We start from the raw sequence: 21,991 nt of genomic DNA, 5'->3' as shown, positions 1-21,991 counted from the left end.
TGTTCCAAATAAATTCAACCTATTATACAATTTTACCTAGAGTTAGCTCTAGGGTAAAGGTATGGAATGGAGAAAAATGAAAACAGGTTAATTCTGTGGCCCATTAAATGTTCTGATAAGGGTTGGAAAATGGAGTATGTGGGTAACAGAGTAAGAGGAAGGTCCTTTACTAAATAACTTTCACTTTTAAACCAAATGAATACATTACGTATTAAAGTTAATAAGTAGAATTTGGAATTTACGCTAATTTAAAGAGATAGAATTTGAAACTGATGAATAAAATATTAAATATTTTAGCCAAGCATTTAAATTTTTCATCAATACAGATGAATATATTCCTTCAGCAACTAAAAATATTACTCCCTAAGACTAGGAACATGGCTACTTTGATGTGGACTACTCAACTCTAGGATTCTACAATCCTGTATCCTAATCAGATAATGGCTGAAAGAAAAAGTAAAGTTGATATACAGAAATGAATCTTTATACATTTACTTAACAGCCAGTTATATACCAGCTTCATAGAAACAACTACTCAAGAGCCCTGAAATGCTTCAGAAGGCAATCTAAAAATTTGACCAAGATGGTGAAATTTTCAGTCTTGCTTCCATTTCATGAAGAAGCCCTCCCAAAAATGCTGCTTCTCAAACATACTTCAACACCAGGCTCTTCAACACAGGGTACAGGAAACCCAGACGGATGTACCAAATTTGACTTTTTTGGCTAGCAAATTAGTTTCAGATCAGAGTGGTAAAACTGAAAGTTTTCTTTTATATTCATTACTATTTGAGGTATATCAATCATTCCTTTGATTAAAGTCCTCCCCACCAAACTCCTTTCCGGAAGGGAGGAATAAAAGCTAGAATATTTTAAATATAATTTTAAGCAATAAAAAATTTATATATTTTTAGTTCAGAGTTGGCTGACTACTGAAAGTTGACTAAAACAACCACTAAGTAGTTATTAGTTACTCCAGATCTCTTTCTAAAAATAAATTAAGATAACTAAAAGTCTAGGTAAAGATGGTAGCAAACAGGTAGTACCATAAAGCTACCCTACAGTCAAACCTAATGAAATTAAGAAAAATAAATTCAAATGCTATTTTTTGTACTTTTGAGCATGATCAAAAATACTTCACACTTTCTACTTTTGAAAATTAATTTAAAACAATAAAATACCAAGGAAAAGCATCATTTGGAGAAAACAAGAAAGAAGAATGAAAAATTTCATTTAAGACCCACCCATTCCACCTTTCACTAAAGAAAAAAAGAAGAGAAATGTGCTGACATCTCTCTCTGACACCACTTTGGAGGGAAGGTTAAAGAGGGGAGTGGACTGGAAATCAAAGGGGAAGAACCTAAAAGAATAAAAGCTACCCACTTTCAGTTCAGCTGCCCATTAGACACTTAAAAACCTGCAGAGGCTCACCATATCATTCTTCTCTAATAGGGAGAAATACACAAAAGACCCCAAGAAAGATGGCTCAAAGGTAATACTTGCAACCATAAGCATGATTTACCAGAGCAGAAAGACAAAAATAAACTAAGAAATTAAAAACTATGAGAGAGATGCAGAGAAGGAAGAAATTCCCATTTGAAGTTCCTTTTCCAGCTGTGAATTAACAGTGCCATGGCCAATATACATTCATCTATCTTACAGCTAATGTTAAAAGTAAATGTTTTTCACTGCTAGTAAATATTAACAGTAATAGCAATTACTGTTATTGGTATTACTTAAAACACTTAATGTGTCAGTAGCTGTTCTTAGCATTTCAAATTCATTAGTTCAATTTAGTCCTTAAAATTCTAAGAGGTTGGCACTATTATAATATTCCATTTACAAATGAGGAAATTGAGGCACAAAGAGGTAAAGTAATTTGTCCAAAATCACAAAGTTAGAAAATGCTGGAGCTAAGATTCAAAACCAGGCAGTCTGATGCCAGAACCAGAACTATTTATTTATTTTTATCTGTTTTATTACTCATCTGCCCCTACACTGGATAAAGCAAGTGCCAGTCACAGGTTTTCACAATCATATAGTCACTAGATAAAGCTATATAATTATACAATCATCATCAAGGATCAAGGCTACTGGATTACAGTTCAACAGTTTCAGGTATTTCCTTCTAGCTATTCCAACTCATTAGAAACCAAAAAGACATATCTATAGATTGCATAAGAATAACCTCCGGAATGATTTCTCAACTCTATTTGAAATCTCTTAGCCATTTGTGTTGTTTCTTTTCCCCCTTTTGGTCAAGAAGATTTTCTCAATGCCACAATGCCAGGTCCAGGCTCATCTCTGGGAGTCATGTCCTACATTGCCAGGGAGACTTATACCCCTGGGAGTCATGTACCACGTAGGGGAGAGGGCAGTAAGTTTATCTGCAGAGTTGGCTGAGAGAGAGAGGCCACATCTGAGCAACAAAAGAGATTCTCCGACAGTGACTCTTAGGCATAATTAAAAGTAGGTTTAGCTTCTCATTTACAAGGATAACTTTCATTAAGGTCAAGCCCCAAGATCGAGGTCTTGCCTTATTAAATTGGGAGTTCCTAATGCTTGCAAGAATCTCAGGAATTCCCCAGGTGCGGAAGTTTAAGAGTACCACATTTTCCCCCAGTCCCTCAAGGGGACTTTGCAAATACTTTTGTATTTTCTGGCCCAAATACTCTGGGATGTACTAGGGTATTACATTAATCTGCATAGAATAACAGGATTTCATTCCCTATTTTAAGTTCTATGTAATTATGCCGTTTAAATAAACTAAACATACACAGAACCAGAATTTTTAACCAACGAAAAGAAAAGTTTAAATTCAGGGGAAAATTGTCAATAAAGACAGGTCTTTCTACAATACTAAACAGAACCAACCATGAGGACAACAGAACTGACACAAATGTTTAAAACTCAATAATATTAACAAGATATATACGGCAATGACTGTTGGAAACAGATATCAACAGAAATTTTAACTCACAACTGCCTGTTCAAGACAGAACAAGCAGACATAAATAAAAGGGGTTATTAGGAAACTGAATAATATAATAAGGTTGAATTGATATATACTGAATTCTGTATCTAAAAATAAAAATTGTACCTGATTTTCAAATACCCAGGGAACAGTCTCAAAAAGTGGATCATATATTATGCCTCAAAGAAAACATCAATAAGGTCTCCAAAGAATTTCTATAGAATATATAGAAAAGTATATAAATAAAAGTATATAAACTAAATTTTTGTTTGGAAAAGGAACTTCAATCACTTAGAAATGAAAACCAAAACAAACAAAAAGCTCCTATGTGCTAAACAGAATTCAAAAACAGAAGCTGCATAATATCTTGAAAACGTATATAATGAAAATACTATATACCAGTCAAAACTGAGCTCAGAGGAAAAATCTTGCCATAAAAAATTTATATTATTAAACAAGAAATATTAAAAATAAACAAATTAAGCATTCACCTCTAGAATCCAGAAAAGGAGCTACAAATACTCTAGGAAAGCAGAAGAAAGGAAATGATAAAGCAAAATCAGAAGACAAAGAATTAGAAAAGAGCAAAACAAAGTAAAATCAACATGCTTAAAAAAATTTTTTTAAAGCTAATAAATGCATTCACTAAAAACATAAATATACCATATTAAAATGAGAAAGGGGAAATAACAACAGACACAGATGATATTTACACCAGGCCAGTGCAGAGAGGAAGGAAATCTTGCAAAATTGTTCTATGAAGCAAGTGTAACACTAATCTGATGGCTACATCATAAAAAAGAAAAAAATTCAGGCCTCATTTCTGAATAGTGTACAAACTATCATAAATAAATAGTAGCAATTACTGTATTTGCCACTGTATGTTTTAAAAACTGCATAAATTAAAAGCATTTACTCCAGAAACACAATGATAGTCTAAATATTAGGTAATCTAATAAAGAAATTCACCCTATTGAGAGTTTATGGGTCAAAAACAACTTATTCATTTTTAATAAATGATGAAAAGGCATTCTGCATGTAAGGCCTCACTCCTCACTCCTGATTAAAACAAGAAAAACCAGCCTCATAGCAAAAGTCACTGTCACTTCCAATGAGAAAACTGGTACATTATCATTACAGTCAAGAAAAAGACCAAGGCATTCAACCACCTTAACCATTAGTCACATGATTCTGAGAGTTTTAACCAATACAATTTCAAGAGAGAACGTACACAAGGGATAAATAATGGAAAGGAGGTAGATGAGTCATACTTTGTATGATCATATACCTTAAAAACCAAAAAGAATTACCAGAAAAATTACTAGAAACAAGAGAATTCAAATAGAAAACTTCATGTGAACAAATTAGAAAGTATAATTGAAGATCCTAATCACAATAACAACCAAAAAAGATCAAATACTTAGCTATAAGTATAACAAAAAATGTGCTGGTTCTATATGAAGAAAGATTTAAAATTTTCCTGAAGGACAAATATAATGACTGAATACATAAAAAGACATATCCCTTTCCTGGATGGTAAAGTGGACAATGCCACAGATATTAATACTTAACTGCAATCCAAAACATTCCAAGAGGAACTTGAAAAATTAATTCTAAAATTAACAAGAAAAATAAATATGCAAGACTAATCAAGAAAATTCTAAAATAAATGTAATGAACACAACAAACCATATGAACTATTAAAATCAATCACCAACAACAATAATGAAAATCATTTGGTTATCTCTTGTTGCTCAGATGTGGCCTCTCTCTCTACACCCACTCGTAGGTACACTTACTACCCATCCACCCTACATGGGACATGACTCCCAGGGGTGTAAATCTCCCTGGCAGCATGGGATATGACTCCCAGGGATGAGCCTGGACCCAGCATCGTGGAACTGAGAAAGTCCTCTTGACCAAAAAGGGGAAGAGAAAGGAAACAAAATAAAGTTTCAGTGGCTGAGAGATTTCAAATGGAGTTGAGAGGTCATTCTGGAGGATATTCGTATGCATTATACAGATATCCCTTTTTAGTATTTAGTGTATTGGAATAGCTAGAAAGAAATACCTGAAACTGTGGAACTGCAACCCAGTAGCCTCGATTTTTAAAGACGGTTGTAAACCTATGTAGTTTACATGGTATGACTGTGTGGACTGTGAAAACCTTGTGGCTCACACTTTGTCTATCCAGTATATGGAAAAATGAGTAGAAAAATGGTAACAAAAATTAAATGAATAATAGGGGGAATGGGGGGATGGGATGTTTTGAGTGCTCTTCTTGTATTTTTATTCTTATTTTTCTTTTTTGGAGTAATGAACACGTTAAAAAATTGATTTTGGTGATGAATGCACAACCATATGATGGTACAGTGAACAAATGATTGTACACGGTGGATGACTTTAGGTTATGTGAATATATCTCAATAAAAGTGAACTGGAAAAAAATCACTTGGTTAATCACAAAAAAGACATAAATGGTAAATAGCATAGAGAATCCAGAAAGAGGCCCTAAATGTATGGAGATTTATTTTATGATAAGAGTGGCATCTCAAATCAGTAGGGAAACGATAAATTATTTAGGCAACATACTTAGATCCCACCTCATTCCTTCTATGAGAATAAACCCCCAAAGTATAAAGATATGAATGTAAAAAAATGAAACATTAAGGTACTAGAAGAAAACATGGGTTAATATTTTTTAACTTTAAATGGGGAAAAGCCTTCCTAATTATGGCATAATACAAAAAGTCACAAAAGAAAAGACAATTCTTCACCCTCTCTCAAAATTAAACAAATGCAAATTTAATCAAGATATGAAACATTTTAAGAAAATCAGAGTATGTAGTTATTATAACCTTTTATTTGGAAATTTTGCAATATTTAGCAAAATTAGATATACATACAATGACCTAGGAAATCCACCTCTAGGAATTTATCCCATAGAGATACTAATATAAGGATGCAAAATACAAAAATAAACAAAAAAAACCTCTTCACTATACAAAAAAGGAAGCAATTAAATATGTAAGCTATGTTGCCCAGTACAACAGATTATAAAATAATGAAAAGAATGGGGTCAGGATTTACATATTATGATTAAGATAGATGTTCATGAGCCATAAAATGGAAAAAAGCAAGTTAGAGATACAATGTATAGTATGATTCCAACTGTGTTTGTATATGTTCAAAGAACGTCTTTCTATACATAAAGAATATTTCTCGAAATATGTACCAAAAAAACCCATTAATGATTATCTTTAGGGAGGGGTTCAGGGAATCAATATCTATTATTTATGTTTTTCTGTATTACAGATTATTTAATCATCGAAAGTATAATTTTTCAAATATAATTAAGATAAAACTCAAAAATACATAACTTAAAGCATTTTATATTTCCTTTAATTCAGCTGAATTAAAAACATCCTGAGGTAATGATGGAAGGTCTATATATAGATCACCAAGCATCTTTTACAAGAACTGAGATGCACAGAGATTTTATAAGATAGGATGCTGACCTTGGGGGAATGGAAATTTTGTGTTTAAGCAAGTGATTTTTTTTTTTCATTTCCAAGTTATATACAAAAGCAATAAACTGATCATTTTATTAGACTATAAACATAATTTAAAGCATTTTAAATTGTTTAACAAGAAGGAGGTAATGGTTAGCTTAAGATATTTGTTTGAAGAAAGCCTATTAATTTGATTCGGCTATTATAGAGAAACAACACCCATAAGTATTTTAGCTCAATGGAAATTTCAGAAAAGGCAACTTTTTGAGGATAAGGCAGTAGTAGCCTGTTTCTGGGGCTGCTTCAGATGGACTGCTTACACAGAGAAAGTTGCTTCTAACTGTATCAAAAAACAGAGATTAAGGTCCGTATCACTCAAAGAAAGGTATAACAGGACACTAAAACCCAAGGTAGCTTTGAGAAGCAATTAACACTAAACTACTAAGACTTTGTTTAATTAAAAAAAAAAAAGTTTGAAATAAGAATAAGGAAAAAAGATTAAGAGGATGACAAAACTATGGGGGGAAAAAACAGAAAATACAATTATTCCTTTCATTCTATTTTGATATTGATACTATGTCCAAAATTGAATCATATGAGTTTTTAATTTAGAAAGATAACATACCCTGCTCTGAAAGGGCTATAAATATCTGTTAAAAGGGGTAATTCGTTGCATATTAGTCAGTATAGACTAGATTATACCAGAGCAACCAATCAATCCCCAAGTCCCAATGGCTTAAAACTACAAAAGTTTTATTTCTTGCTCACATGACATATACATAATGGGTCAATAAGAAGCCTTTGTGTATCACTGTCACTCAGAGACCCAGCTGGTCAGAGTAGCAGTGAATAGTTAGTTCCCCTGGTCAGTGGGAAAAGATAATTCAGGTAAGCATGCACCAACTCTTGAAAGCTTCTTCCCAAAGCAAATCTCATGGCCACACTTAACTTTGAGTGGGCAGAGAAGTACATAATCCTATCATGTGTCAAGTAGGACAGAGCATATGAGTATCTGCGAACATCCCTAATCACTACTACACTTGGGAAGTCAGAGGAAACAGCTTTGATTTTTGTTGTATACTATTTTTTATTGTGTGATCACTCTAACAAGAGTATATATTACCTTCACGTTTAAAAACACACCCAATTCACAGAATTTTTAATTTGTCCAGATTAAGCTTTATACTTCAGACTATGAGGCAAAAACTGAGGAATAACCTTAACCTCAAGTTCTATTTTAAGAGTTGGCAATAAATTTTTATCCAAAAAAGTTGTATCTGCAAGGATATAAATAAAGTAACACTGAATTCCACAAATGGTTTTATTTTTTCTACTAAACAGATTATTCTAATAAGCAGGCAATGATCCATTTCTTCACTGCCCTTAAAAATGTGAAGCTATCTATTTCAGTCCTCAGTATAAATGTGTGGATGTGTTAATTAGGTATCATTTACTTCAATTTACAGAAAAGCAAATTGAAGCTCGAGTTACACAGCAGTTATTTATTTACAACATTTTCTTAAGAAAATTTTCAAATGTGCAGAAAAGTTGAAAAAACTCATGAATACCCATGTAAAGTCAACACGTAGACTTGATACTCAACATTTGCTACATTTGCTTCATCTATCTATCCATCCACCATCTTATTTTTTATTCATTTCAAAGTATGCTGCAGACAACAGTATATTTCACTCCTATAACAACTCCTTAGAGTTCAATATTTATGCTCTACATTTTAAAGTAAAAGTTATGTAGTCAAATGCAAAAATCTCAAGAGTACACTTGGATAAGTTCTGTTAAATGCATTAGATAAATAAACATAATCCAAATTCTGACCAAAATAAAAATTTCCATCATCCCAGAAAGTTCCCTTCTAGTGGCCTTGATTTGAACGTAAGACCCATCTCCAAATCCATAATCTTTTCAAAACTATGCTACCTCTTTTAAAATTACCAAAGTGTAAATATATTAGATAACATTCATTAAGAATTTTATTTCTAAAGCCCTCAGTAATTAAGGTAGCTGAAATATGGAAATATGAAAGAAAGAAGATAATGGAGATGCCCTCCAACAAGACCATACAGCCAAGGTGCTTAATATGTGTAGCAAGTTGACTGTATTGCTTCTACTCCACCAACCCCATTAACAAACAAACAACAACAAAAATACTTCTTCCCTTCCAAAGTGTTCAAGAGTTAATTCAGGAGGAATCCATATTGCCAAAAAAACCACCTCATGTTTTTATCCCTGTTTCTTCAATTAAGCTATCAGATCCTTGGCGCCAAAATTAGCCCCTGACCCTACCATAAGCTATGCTGAGTAACAAAGAATTCCCCACCTAAACAGCAGCAAGCCTGGCTTCCAAGGTCCACTCTCTTGCTGAGGGTTGGGTGGATAGAGCTTAAACATGAGAACTGGAGTGTCCACACATTTGTGTACTGCCACCCCTCAAAATATAGGACGGAGTGTGGGGTAGGAAGAGAACAGGGAAGGTTAAAGGGATGGGGTGGGTTCTGCCCATTTTGGCACATAACTCAAGAATCCAGTAACTCTTAAGTTCAAACTTCACCTTACAGGTCCATATGAAGATTTATTTGTCAAGGTGGGAAGACAAAACATTTTATTTCATAGCTTATTAGTTTGGCTTACACATATGTGCTGTGTGGGTCTTCATTTGTATTTGCCCCGTCTCTGCAAAAGTTAAAAGTGGGCCTATTCGCATCTACTACTATCAACTTAATTTGTGTATATAGTACTTGCCACATTCACTTTTAAATATTACCATATTTAATGTATACAGCAATATCATGAGTTAGGTATCACTAACCTCATTGCACAAAGAAACAGACATGTTTGAGAAATCTACCCAGCACCCTTTTCTTCTGTCTCCACATCACTCTCTTCCTCTTAACTCCCAAATACCTAGGTTTCCACCCCTACCATATCACTGTATCATCAATACTGAACTCTCCAAGAGACTGTATTCCTAATCCCTACATCCAGTCCTTATTCTCCATGACCTCTTATCATGTCATCCATTTATTCGTTTTTGGAACAGCTTTCTCCTTTGCTGTAAGGCTACACTGTACCAGTTCTTATGCTAGCTTTCTGCTCTTTCTCTGGCTCCCCTACTTAGAGTTTTTGTGAAGGATGAATAAGATAATGTTTCTGGATAGAGTCAGTATGACGCACATGTTCAATAAAAGTTAGTGCTTTCTTAATCTAAAAAGCAGCATAAGAACAATATCTACTGCGGCTGTTTGGAGCTGTAAATACCCCAGAAAAACATGTTCTTAAATTTAATCCATTCCTGTGGGTGTGGACACATTCTAAGTAGAACCTTTTGATGAGTTTACTTCAGTTAAGGTATGAACACCTCAGTCAGGATGGGTCTTAATGCTATTATTGGAGTCCCTTATAAATGGAATAAATTCAGACAAAGAGAGAGAAAGCCACGGAAAAGGTGAAATCAATGAAACCCAAAGAGAAGGGGGAGACCAGCAGATGTCACCATGTGCCTTGCCATCTAGCAGAGACGCCAAGGCTCGTTAAAGCCAATCTTCAGGAAGAAAGCATTGCCTTGATGACCACCTTGATTTGGATATTTTTCTGGACTCAAAACCATGAGCAAATAAATTCCTAGGGTTTAAGCCAACTTATTTCATGGTATTTGCTGAAGCAGCCTAAAAAAACAAAACATCTACCATTTTTAGTACAGTGCTAATTACTATACTAGGTCCTCTATATACATATTATTCCATTTATCCTAGCAACTCCATTTTAATAAGAATAAAACTAAAGCCCAGATGGGTTAACAGACTGACCTGAGTTAGAACCCAACTTCAGTACTTTCTGGTTTTATAACCCTGGATAAGTTTCTTAACTTCCCTGGGCTTCTGCTTCCCCATCTATGTAATGTTACAATGTTCTCGTGAGAATTGAAACAAAAGATAAAAAACACACAGGACACATTTCAATAAATGTTAACTGCCTCCTTCTCTTGTTGCTTCCAGATGAATAAATGAGTTCTCTTTCTCTCTCTATTGTGTGTGCATTTCAAGTATTTAGCCTTTGGTCATTTGACCTGATCTCTTTATAGTTTATACCTACACTTTATCACACTTGTGAACCTAACTCCTCCAAAAAGATGGCCGTAAATTATCTGAGTCTAGATCACCCTATATGATCAGACCCACTTCTCGTAGTTTTGCTAGTTATTTCTACTTGAGCATCCCATGGCCTGTCATATCAGACCGATCTTCTTCCTCACAAAACAGAGAATAGAGAGCAAAAGACTGTGGACATAAGTATTATAAAGGCATAACTGATAGGGTATGTGATGATAAAGGAGCTGATTTCATATTTTCAAGCTTTCCTGAGAAAATGATAAAAAATGAGAAATGACGTCTTCAGAGATCATGTCCAAAATTCTCTCCCCCTTTCTCTTTTCTCATTCTTTAGACATGAACCTCTAATCCTTCTATTTCTCTAACCCACTCAGCCCCAAATAGTTTCTTCTTCCATTAAACTTCCTTACATTTAAATGTTCCATTTACCTTACGTCTAACTCTACACTAAATCCTATCTCAAATTTTCATAGGTTTATATTTTATCTTCCTAACTGTTCTGTAAGTTCTTTAAGGCCAACTACCGTCTTACATGTTTTGTATTTTTCATTGTGCCAACAAATGATGATTGACTACTATTATGCAAATGTGGTCAAAAACTCTTGTATCACGAAAAAGATGTTTTCAAATGTTTTCCTGACATGGGAGGAAATTTTTCAAATCAAAAGTTTGGGGAGACTTCCATCAACAGGAAAGGTGTGACCAACAGTACGTTTTCTATTTCTCTCTCAAAGTTTTTATCTTGAATATCCTTAGTCATGTATTAATACTTTATAAAGTAATTAAGAAGTGGGCAAACTTTTCTTCAAAAAATACTTATTTTCTAATATGGTTATGAGTGATTATATTAGTTTCTATTGAAAAGCAATTCTAAAAACAACACAGGAGTCTTAATAGATATTAAATAATTTTAAAACTTCTAAAAGCCAGATGACTGAAAGAAAAAACTCCATTCTTCTAGAGTTTATTAAAAGAAATCTTCTTTGGTTAATAGAATAGTTCAATTCTGCAAAAAAACCACTTTTCTTGATTAAATTTCATTTTCTTTAGTGTGATCAAAACAGAACTGTAGGGTAGTAAAATGGATTGTGATTTTCTTATTTTACCTGAGTAGCTTTATCTTTCATGCATGAAGGGTAGTGGACATGAGGATCCCGTGGCCACTGTCCTGTGAGGTAAGGTCCTGTTATCGTATCCAAAGAAGAGGTTCGCCTTATTGTACTAGAGGTTCGAACTTGCTGAGATTTTGGCCTGTCCACTATAAAATGTAAAAGAAGAAATAATTTAGATTAGTTGCTTATGAGTAAAGTGAACTTTAAAATTATTTAAACTTCATAGTTTGTAGAATGTCATCCTGTCAATTTTCCTTATGATACATATTTACTCTAAGAGCCCTCTTAAATATGATTTGATGAAATGTGTAGACCCTTTCTCAAGGAAAAGACATACACATTAAATCTTGCATACACTTCCAAGGCTATGGAGACCATCCATTTTAAAAACCTAATCTAAAATCTGTATACCATCTCCACTGCCATTAATTTAATTAATACTCCATCATGTCTCAACTGGACTGCCAGTTTCCTGTTATCTCTGCATCCTTCTCATCTAAATCTTATAGTGCCACCTTCCTGCTAAACAACCTTTCAGTAGTTACCCAACATCTTAGCTTAAAGCCCATATTATTTAGTATGACGTAGAAGACTTTCACAATTTGGCTCTTACATACCTCAATTCTTAATCTCTTGCTACTTCCCCATAAACCCATGCTAACTACCAAATGCCACACAAACTACTTGTAGCTTCCCAAATGTAAAACGCACCTCACTGCCTCTGTACAGTCTATTATTTCCAGAGTCTAGAACTCTCTCCTATCCTTGTTCACTTGACAAACTCTTTATTTATTTTCAAGACTAGCTCAGGTGTCACACTGCCTTTGTGAAACCTTCCCCAGCACCCTTCTCTCTTCTTCTCTTTCCTCCTCTGGTTAAGATACATATACCCTCTTCTGCTTTCATGGCACCCAGAGCCTGTTTCTCTCTCCAACTAGAGCATAAATTCCACAAGGTTATGAATAACCCCTACAGAGTGAAGGAAAGTAGATGCTCAATATTTATGTAATGCATTTATTCATGGCCACACTAAAATAATGTGTATAAGGAACCTTATATTTTAATTTAACTTCCTCATTTATGGATGAAGAATTTGAAGCCCAGAGGTATTAAGTGAATTGTCCAATGAACAGAGCTACTAACAGTCAACAGAGATAAAAAGTAATCATTATCTCTAGACATTATACACAGTTCACTTTATCTGTTCTAACAATCTACTTCTCCTCCCCATACAGATACAATAGGTATTTGGCTGAAAATTAAAATTATCACGCTGAACACTAAACCCTAAAATAATCCAAATGAATTACAAGCTCCCAAGGCTCAGTCTTATTCAGAGTTGTATCCCTCATCAAACAGAATGCTTTGCATATTACAGAGGATCAATAAATGTTAGTTATTAAATGCTGTCTTTAACTACTTTTCTGCAGCCAGAACACACCACAATTAGTTGTCTACCAGAAAAACAAAAGAAAATGAAGTATACCTAGATATGTTATCACATTACCTAGTTATCTTATAATTGCAGTTTTGATTTCTTCTCTGACCTAAGAATTGTTAAAGAGAAGATTCAAAAATTACTGTATTTCCTATCTTTATCACTTAGTTCTAATTTCATTATACTGTAGGCAGAGAATCTAGAATGACCTATTTCTACTCTTTGGAATTACCTGAAGTTTTCTTTGTGATCAAAAACATGATGACTTTTTATAAACATTTCATGAGTCATGGAGAAGACATTTTCTGTTTTCAGAATATATACTTCTTTATTTGTCTTGTGTATCAACTGAATTAAATAAAAATACAGAATATAGGAATAATATAATTGTCAGTTTGGTCTGCCACAGATTTAGTGAAGTACACTAAAATCTCCTAAATCTATTGAGTTCTCACAATTCTCTTCTTGCAATTTTTAAATATTTATATTTTAGTTCTGTATTATACTTTGTTATACATAGATTCATGGCATCCTGATTATCATCATATTCTTCGACATTGTAATCTATCCCATTTATCACTCTTCACTTATATTTTAAACTTTCCCAAATTGAATAGTATGACCTCCCTGTGCTTTACTTTTTTTTTTACTTTATTTTTACTGTGGTAACATATACATAACATGAAATCTGCCATTTTACTCATTTTTAAGTGTACAATTCAATGCCATTAAATACATTTACAAAGTACTACCACCACCAACACCCATTACCAAAACTTTTTCATCAACCAAAACAGAAACTCTGCACCCAGTTAAACAACAACTCCCCATTTAAGCATAACTTTCCCAGCCCCTGGTAATCTCTAATCTACTTTCTGTCTCTATGAATTTGCTTATTCTAGATATTTCATATAACTGGAATCATACAATATTGTCCTTTTGTTCATCCATAAGGTAGCAAGTATCAGAACTTCATTCTTTTTTATGGCTTAATAACATTCCACCGTATGTATATACCACATTTTGTTTATCCATTCATTTATCTGTCAGTGGATACTTGGGGTGTTTTCACCAATGTTACAGCTGCTTCAAATGTTGGTGCACTAGTATCTGTTTATGGTCCCTGCTTTCAATTATTTGGGGTATATACCTGGAATGGAATTGCTGCGTTATATGGTAATTCTATGTTTAACTTTATGAGGATCCACCAAACTGTTTTCTACTTTATATTCCCACCAGTAATGCACGAAGGTTATAATTTCTCCACATCTTTCACCAATCGCTGTTAAAATTTGTTGGTATGCTCATTCTTTCATTTTCAAGTTTTTAGAATCATTTTGTTTTATGATAAATCTTGTATATATTATTAGGCTTTAAAAAAAAAAAAAACTTAGTAAGCCTTCTTGTAAAAGGTGAGTTTGTCTCCTTTATGTTTATTGTTTTAATGAATTCGATTTCACTTGTCATTTAATTTCTTCCTATTTTTGTAAAGTGTCATTGCTACTTAATTTGTTTTCTACATTTTCTTGTTTGTTTCTTACTCTCCTTTCTCCTTACTCTTTCACCCCATTACAGGTAATTTGAAAGATATGTAGCTTATTTTTACTTCTACTACTATTAGTTATTTCCATTACTTCTTTTAAATATACATTTTTCTTATTATAAAAGCAATACCCACTCATTTTAGCAACTTTGGGAAATACGGAAAATTAAAGTGCCCCATAATCTTATATTTTATAATGATATGTTTAAAATTTTTTAAAAGTTACTTTACATTCCCTCCACCAGGAAGAAACAAAACAAAACAAACAAACAAACAAAAAAAACCATAAATCATCCCTTGAAAGGCAGAGCCAACATTTATAGCATCTGACCCCTAAATAAAGAAGGCCTACACATAGCTCAGCTATAACCTGGAAATGAAAAACCATTATATGTGGAAAGTTTGTGCCTATACTTAAATGGCTCAGACCTATCTGAACAGTTGTATGCAGTCTACTTAACTGTTAAATCTCCTTCTAACTTGGTAAGGAAACAATAAGGACCATTTTTAGGTTTTTAAAAAAATGATTTAAGTATATGGACAATCTATAAATGAGCCCCTTGTTCTGCATAATATATTCCAATCTACATTTACTAATTTTTCTTTTATTGTATTTATTATTTACTTATTATTTATTTATTGCATTTCTTGTACTGTATTTAAAGCTGGACAGCTGACCATCATTTTCATAAGATCACATGCTTTCCCCTGTGTCTACTCTCTATGATTAGCTACTTTATTAGAACTGCAGTCTTCAGATTACCTTAACTACTCTTATGGGTAAAAATGTAAGCATGCAACATGTGTAGTTATTTATTAAACAAGGATATAAAGCAGAGTATGGATGGCACATGCATGCTAATGAAAGAAGGCAACCAAGAGGGGGAAAAACAGTCTAGGCAGCAGATAGCAAAAATTATGCTCTATAACTAGTCCAAAGGAAACATTCAAGGAGTCCTGCCATGCCACTTGGCAGTCCTGTTAACATTTCCCCCTTAAATAGTTGAGGATAAAATATAAACTATACAAACTCACCAGTAAAACATGGCAGTTAAAAAAAATCACATTATTATAAAATAGTGGATCTGTTTCCAAATCCCAGTACCATGCAGATTGTTAGGACCAGGAAACGATTGTTCATAGTGGCAGTATGAAAAAGGCCTTCCTATTGCGTTCATCTACAGGTTGTGCTTTTCCCTCCTGAATAGAGAGACACATGGCAGCAGCAGCTGGTAAGCCTGGGGCTCCTCTGGGATACCTTATTGAGTACTATGCAAAATAATTCTTATTCTCTAGCAGTCAGTTGGAAATTGTACTTTAAAGTAATAACAGTAAAGTAGGTTTAAAAACAAGAAGCTAGATTAGCTAACTCTGAATCTGAATAGCAAATGAGGCAGTGTTCTAAATAGGGCAAAAATGCTTAAAATCTAACTACCAGAACAATGCAATATGATGTCAAATTGATTAATTTATTCACAACAATTTTTACTTTAGTGGCAATATTTCAAGACTGACTAATTACTGAGTTTGAAAATCTGAAGTCTTAAGCTACCTGCAATGGAAACTTCACAAAGCTAAGTGGAATTTCTACAAGTTTAAAAAAAAAGTTGAAGAATTTTAGAAATTTTAAGGGTTTTAGCTACAGGGTATTATTATGAAACAAGTCACTACATCCTCCAAACTACCCTTACTTACCAAGTGGTAAACAGACTACAATGTTGTTTGAGTGCCACAACTAACACATACAATAGACAGAGTGCTTACACTCTCCTTGGACTTGAACACACACCAACTTTTTCATCCTACATCTGCCTAAGCAAATAAAACTTGTCAGTTCTCTGTGTTTAGCTGTCAACTGATGATTAGCCATCAAAGCTTTCCATTAATATCAGTTACACAAGTAAAGAACATCTAAACTTAAAGAAAGCATTTAAATAGCAGTTTATTTAAACCTTTTGAAAAGGAGCTATTACTCCTTTAACTATTGTGTAAGGACTGTAACTTCCATGAAACTTAGCTGCCATAATATCACCATTAAGAATTATCTTTATTCAAAATCCATCTTTGATTGCAATTGTAAAGACTCTTCCCAAATTTGCAAAGTCATATAGTTCAGCAAGATGCTTAAAATTACTAGGTATTAATACCAAATTTTCCAGTTGTTCTACATACAGAAGACATATGAATAAGTAGCTTTTTACATGAAAATATTATATTACCAATGCTAACCAAAACTATCAACTGGACACAAATAAAGTCATTTTGCTTGAATTTGTGCTCCTGAAGTGTGTACAACTTTTTTTTATCTCATTAACAATCAATACAGCAAAAATAATCACATTTATAAGCTAACCTGTTAATGCTCAAAATGAAAAATCACTAAGTCTCATAATGTATACAAACATACATGTGTGTATCAGTATAAGTATATACACATATCTGTATATGTGTATGTATGTGTGGATATGTCTTAAATTACCTAATGGATCGAATAGAAGAATATTTAAGGAAAATAGGCAATACTTTTTAGCCACTATAATGTCAACATGTGGGCATGTCTGAGAAGTAACAGAAATAGCTTTCTAATATTTCATCCAGAAACTAGACCTTGGGAGATCTTAAAATATAAGATCATAAGGTGCTCAGCCCAGTTCACAGATGGACTAAGAAATGGAAACTAAGGGTAAGATCCTGTGATATGGTGATCTATATAAAGATCACCAGGGAGCTTGTTAAAAATGCAAGTTATTGGCCACACTTATATTCTGATTAAGTTGGTATAGGGTAGAACCAGGAAGCAACCTATTTTTTAAATCAAACCAGACCAATTAAGATGCATCATCAAGTTTGGAAATCGGTACAACCCTAAAGCAACTTCTCAAAGCATGGAACATTTGTTAAAATGCTGATTTCTGGGCCCAATCTCTCATCAATGATGTGAGACTCTCTGGGAGTGGGACCAAGAAGTATTCACTTTTCAATAAGCACCTTAGGTGACTCTAATGCCAGTAAAAGCTTAAGAACCAATATCTGGAGGACAGGGACTAAATCCTTTAGAATTTGCAGGTCCTCCCCAAAATCCTTTTCTGACAATAATCTACTCCATTTAGAGGTGTTGAAAGTTTGACCACACATCCAAGAAAATATCCTGGGTCTTCCTTTTTATTTTTATTTTTTTCTTTATTTTGGAGTAACGAAAATGTTCTAAAATTGATTGTGGTGATGAATACACAACAATGATACTATGAACCATTAATTCTGCACTTTGGATAGATTATATGGTGTGTGAATATATCTCAATAAAATTGCATTTAAAAAAAGAATAGCCATAAATAAATATGGGCACGGAATTTTCCTGCTATTGGTTCACTAGGGTTAAATATAAATTTGCGAAGGCTCTAATTTGTTAATAGACGCTGACTTCAGTATTTCTGTAATGAGAGCCACAATCTTAAAAGGTATAGTTTTAAATTTATTATCACCACCAAAATCATGAGTAATTTTCTCCTTGCCCCACATTTACAGATAACTATTTTAAAAATAAATTTCCAAAAGAAACTTAATAACTACATAACTTGTAACAAAGTATATGAAAAGGAGATTGGTATACCTTCTCAACCCAATCTAATGTACATTAATACTGTTCATCTAATAGAATTATTACTAGACTTAGTTTGCCAAAGTCAGCATATTCTAGGTACCTTCACCTATAGCCTTATGGGACTTCCTCCTCAACATACAAAAAGAAGAAAAGTTAGCCAAACATGTGGGCCACATAAATTAACTGTCAAATTCAAATGAACTTCAGATAAAAGACAGGACACTAGGTCTGAATATGTTATCTGAAACAAAACCAAAGGGTACAACGTAAGTCCTCTCAGTGTGAGTAGATTCTGAAACACTAATCACTAGACCTGGATTCCTGCCACAGAGCAATCTAGAAAACATTCAGAAATGACCATATGGCTGCCCTGCAGAAATCTGGAAAGGAACCAATCAAGAAGGTGACAAGAGAAACAAACATGCTTCTGACAAATGAGGCCTGACATAGCTCTGTAATATGAGGACATCAAGAAAAACAATTTTTAAAAAAATGTAGTTAGGCAGACATTTGGGTAATGTGTCTCTAGGTTACAGCTCACCCAGTTAAGTCTGTGTTAAACGAAACACAAGTTACGATAAGACACTGGGGATGGGGAGGGAGCTACAGCCTGTTTTCAAAAAACTCCAAGGGAATATATTTTTGTATCAGGGTTTTAAAGAAAAATTCACTAAGACAGCCATGAAACCTGCTGACAATCACTGGAAGAATACACAACAAATTAAGGTAGAACTCTGACATCTGGAATACATCGACAAAGAAATTACATACATGGCAGATGACATACTAAAGATTTTTAAGTTTATTTTTTCTGATGGCAGAGTGACAGTCCTTTAAGAACTCTGACAACTGAAATTAGAAGACAAGGACTCATCAGCTTTATGAATTTTCTAATGGATTCTATTAACAGAGATTCCAAACATCTAAAATCCATTATGACTAAATGAGTTCAAATTTTAGAGAAATAGAGAATATTAGCAACATTGAAAACAACTAAAATAAGATGGCCGAAAATAGAAAGTCATATTATAAGTGAAAGGAACACATATAGTCCTTAAACAAAAGAGTGAATATTTCACAAAATTTTGTATCAAAGCACTTCACTTCCAGCTAGAGCACTGATAGAGCTTGGAATGTTTTTATTAAATGAGACAGATTTACTGGGATTTCCCAATTAAAAAAAAAAAAAAGGTAGAGAACAGGCTATACCCTAATCACGTATGACAGCCAATATTATTGGTCAAATGCCTTCATATTCTAAATAGGGAATAATCTACCCAAGTGAGTGATGTTTAAAAAAGGCATTTTTCCTCTAACGAACTTCAACTTTTATCAAATGAAGAAAAAGAATGAAACAAATAGACAAAAAAGACAAAAAAGACCCTCCCTCATCCCTCTAATAAAGGATACTACTAAAATTTTTTGATATATATATATATATACATACACAGAAATACACACACAGAGACATTTATCTCCATATTTGTCCAGGTAACAGTTTTACTTCATAACACTAGGACCTGTGTGTTATTATTTAGTTTAGCAATTTGGCAGATTTCTAATATGCATGGTGGTTTCTTTTCATTAGGTAGAGCAATAAGTCAATAGTCAAGATAGTTCCTTAGTTAAGAGTTTTGTCAAAATATTCCAACAGTAGGAAAGATGGTGGCAGAACAGATTTTAAATTTCCTGATAACAACCAAGACCAACAACAATATCTAAAAGATGATAATGCTACAAAATCCCCTAAAATAAGTGAGTAGGGACAACCATGAATTCTTACAAGACCACTGTTTTATCAGCATCTGTATGACACTGAACAGAAGGAACACACCTGGGCTTCTGTTGGTCTTGACAACAACAAAGCACCAAAATCATTAATGGATATAAATGAATGTAAAAGGCCAGTCTGAGAACAGGAGTCAAAACTGGAAGGCGCTTTTGCAGGATCCAATTTGCAATTGCACGCAAGGGGACTCCAATGCAATAAAGTTTGATGGTTCTAGAGCAATATGACTACTCTCAACCTAACAAAAAACAGCTGCTTCCAAGACACAGTGCAACAGTGAGAAGAAATTATTGGGAGTCAAATCCAAATTGGGTAGATCAAGGACAACAGGAACAAAGGAAAGATAAGGTTGAAAGTGGGGGAAGGGAGCCATGGAAGCAAGTTGCAGAAATGAGTTTTTTCTTTGTTTTAATCATTTTACAAAAACAAAAGAAGTGAAATAACACAAACCATGAAACTAGAAAATCTGTCCTGATCCCTCCCTCCTAAAAGTACAATAAAATTCATTTCACTTAAAAAATAAGCAACAGAAGAGAACAGCAGGCTAATCACACATAAAGTTATATTATAAGGGAGAAAAGAGCACAAGGAATAAATGACATCCCTAGGAATAATGAAATCATGACAGAAAGACATGCCTATATAAGATGAAAACTGTAACCAAATATTTCAAAATAAACTAAAAAAAAATTTTTATGGATAGAATCATCAACAAACCTTAGAATTAGAAAAAAACTCAGAAATTATGTGTTTGGCAAAAAGGAAAACATGAAAAACGTGACCAAAACAGGAAAGATTTAGAAATATAATAAAAAATTATTACAGGAAAGAAGACTAAAGAAAAACAAGAATGAATAAATACAATGAATAATACCCTCATAAAAAGAGAAAATGTAAAAGAAAACAATTTTTAAAATAAAGAAATGAAGGAAGAGAGTGAAAAAGAAAATGATTGGCATATTAGGGAGGCAAAGAAGGTCCACCATATGTACAATAGGAGTACCCAAGGAAGAAAACCAAAACAACAAAACAGAAAAAAAAAATGCTAAAAATTCCAATTTAAGAAAGCTTTCCTAAAATAAAAGATAACTTGAAATTACACTTTGAAAGAACATGTACATACCTGGAAATACTGATCCAGGATCTCCTACACCAAACACATTCTAATAAAGCCAAAGTGACCTTTGAGTATAAAAGCCATGGATAAAAACTGCATCTGGGTTCTTAACATAAACTAGCATGAATTCAAGGACTACTATGAATACGAGTCTTTTCTAAGAAATGTACCAGAAAATAAGTTTCATGCAACCAAAACCTTGGAAAGCCATTAACATAAGGACTTTCAGGAGGTATGAGTCATTCAAGCAGTAAATTTGAAAGAAGAGAGCAAAAGAATGCTTGCCATCACAAAGGCAAGCCTTTCATCAATAAATGAAAGAGAATGATCAGAAAAATCATATTTTTTTCTCTCAGCACATTTCAATTTAAGACTATGAATTTCCAGAATATCTGATAAATAACTAAATTTATTAAATTCCTCTAGAACCAGGGATATATATTTATTTTTAGAATTCTGATATTCTTCCAATATTCAGATTTTGTTGGCAAAGAGAAAAATTAATGCTAGCCTTAGAAGATATACTTTCTTCCTAGGTAACTAAAAAAAACATCATCTTATGTCCCACATTGAGGGGAAACTAACTGGAATTAAAACATGCATATTCACTCCATTTATAGGATTTTTGTCCATTCTCTCCTTCCAGAGTTGGCAATCACATAGTAGAGTTTCAAAAGTGTACCCTGTGGAAGTCTGTAATAAGACCCAGAAAGGGAGAAAGGGACAGAAATTTCTTTTATGAGGAAGGGTGGCATTTACCATGGAAAATGGCAGGGCAATT

At 33.4% G+C, this 21,991-nt stretch overlaps 1 protein-coding gene across 3 annotated transcripts in view; it reads right to left on the bottom strand.

The window, feature by feature from the left end:
* The window catches only part of GLCCI1 (glucocorticoid induced 1), a 118,514-nt gene that overhangs the window by 78,427 nt on the left and 18,096 nt on the right, over positions 1-21,991 (bottom strand). For all 3 annotated transcript variants that reach the window (XM_037836770.1, XM_037836768.1, XM_037836769.1), the window contains exon 2: positions 11,717-11,868. In XM_037836770.1, coding sequence (XP_037692698.1) covers positions 11,717-11,868 — 152 coding nt within the window. The remainder of the gene's footprint in view (positions 1-11,716; positions 11,869-21,991) is intronic.

Source organism: Choloepus didactylus, chromosome 5 (assembly GCF_015220235.1).
Source record: "Choloepus didactylus isolate mChoDid1 chromosome 5, mChoDid1.pri, whole genome shotgun sequence".
Classification (NCBI taxonomy): Eukaryota; Metazoa; Chordata; class Mammalia; order Pilosa; family Megalonychidae; genus Choloepus; species Choloepus didactylus.
This window is presented reverse-complemented; position numbering and strand designations above follow the sequence as displayed.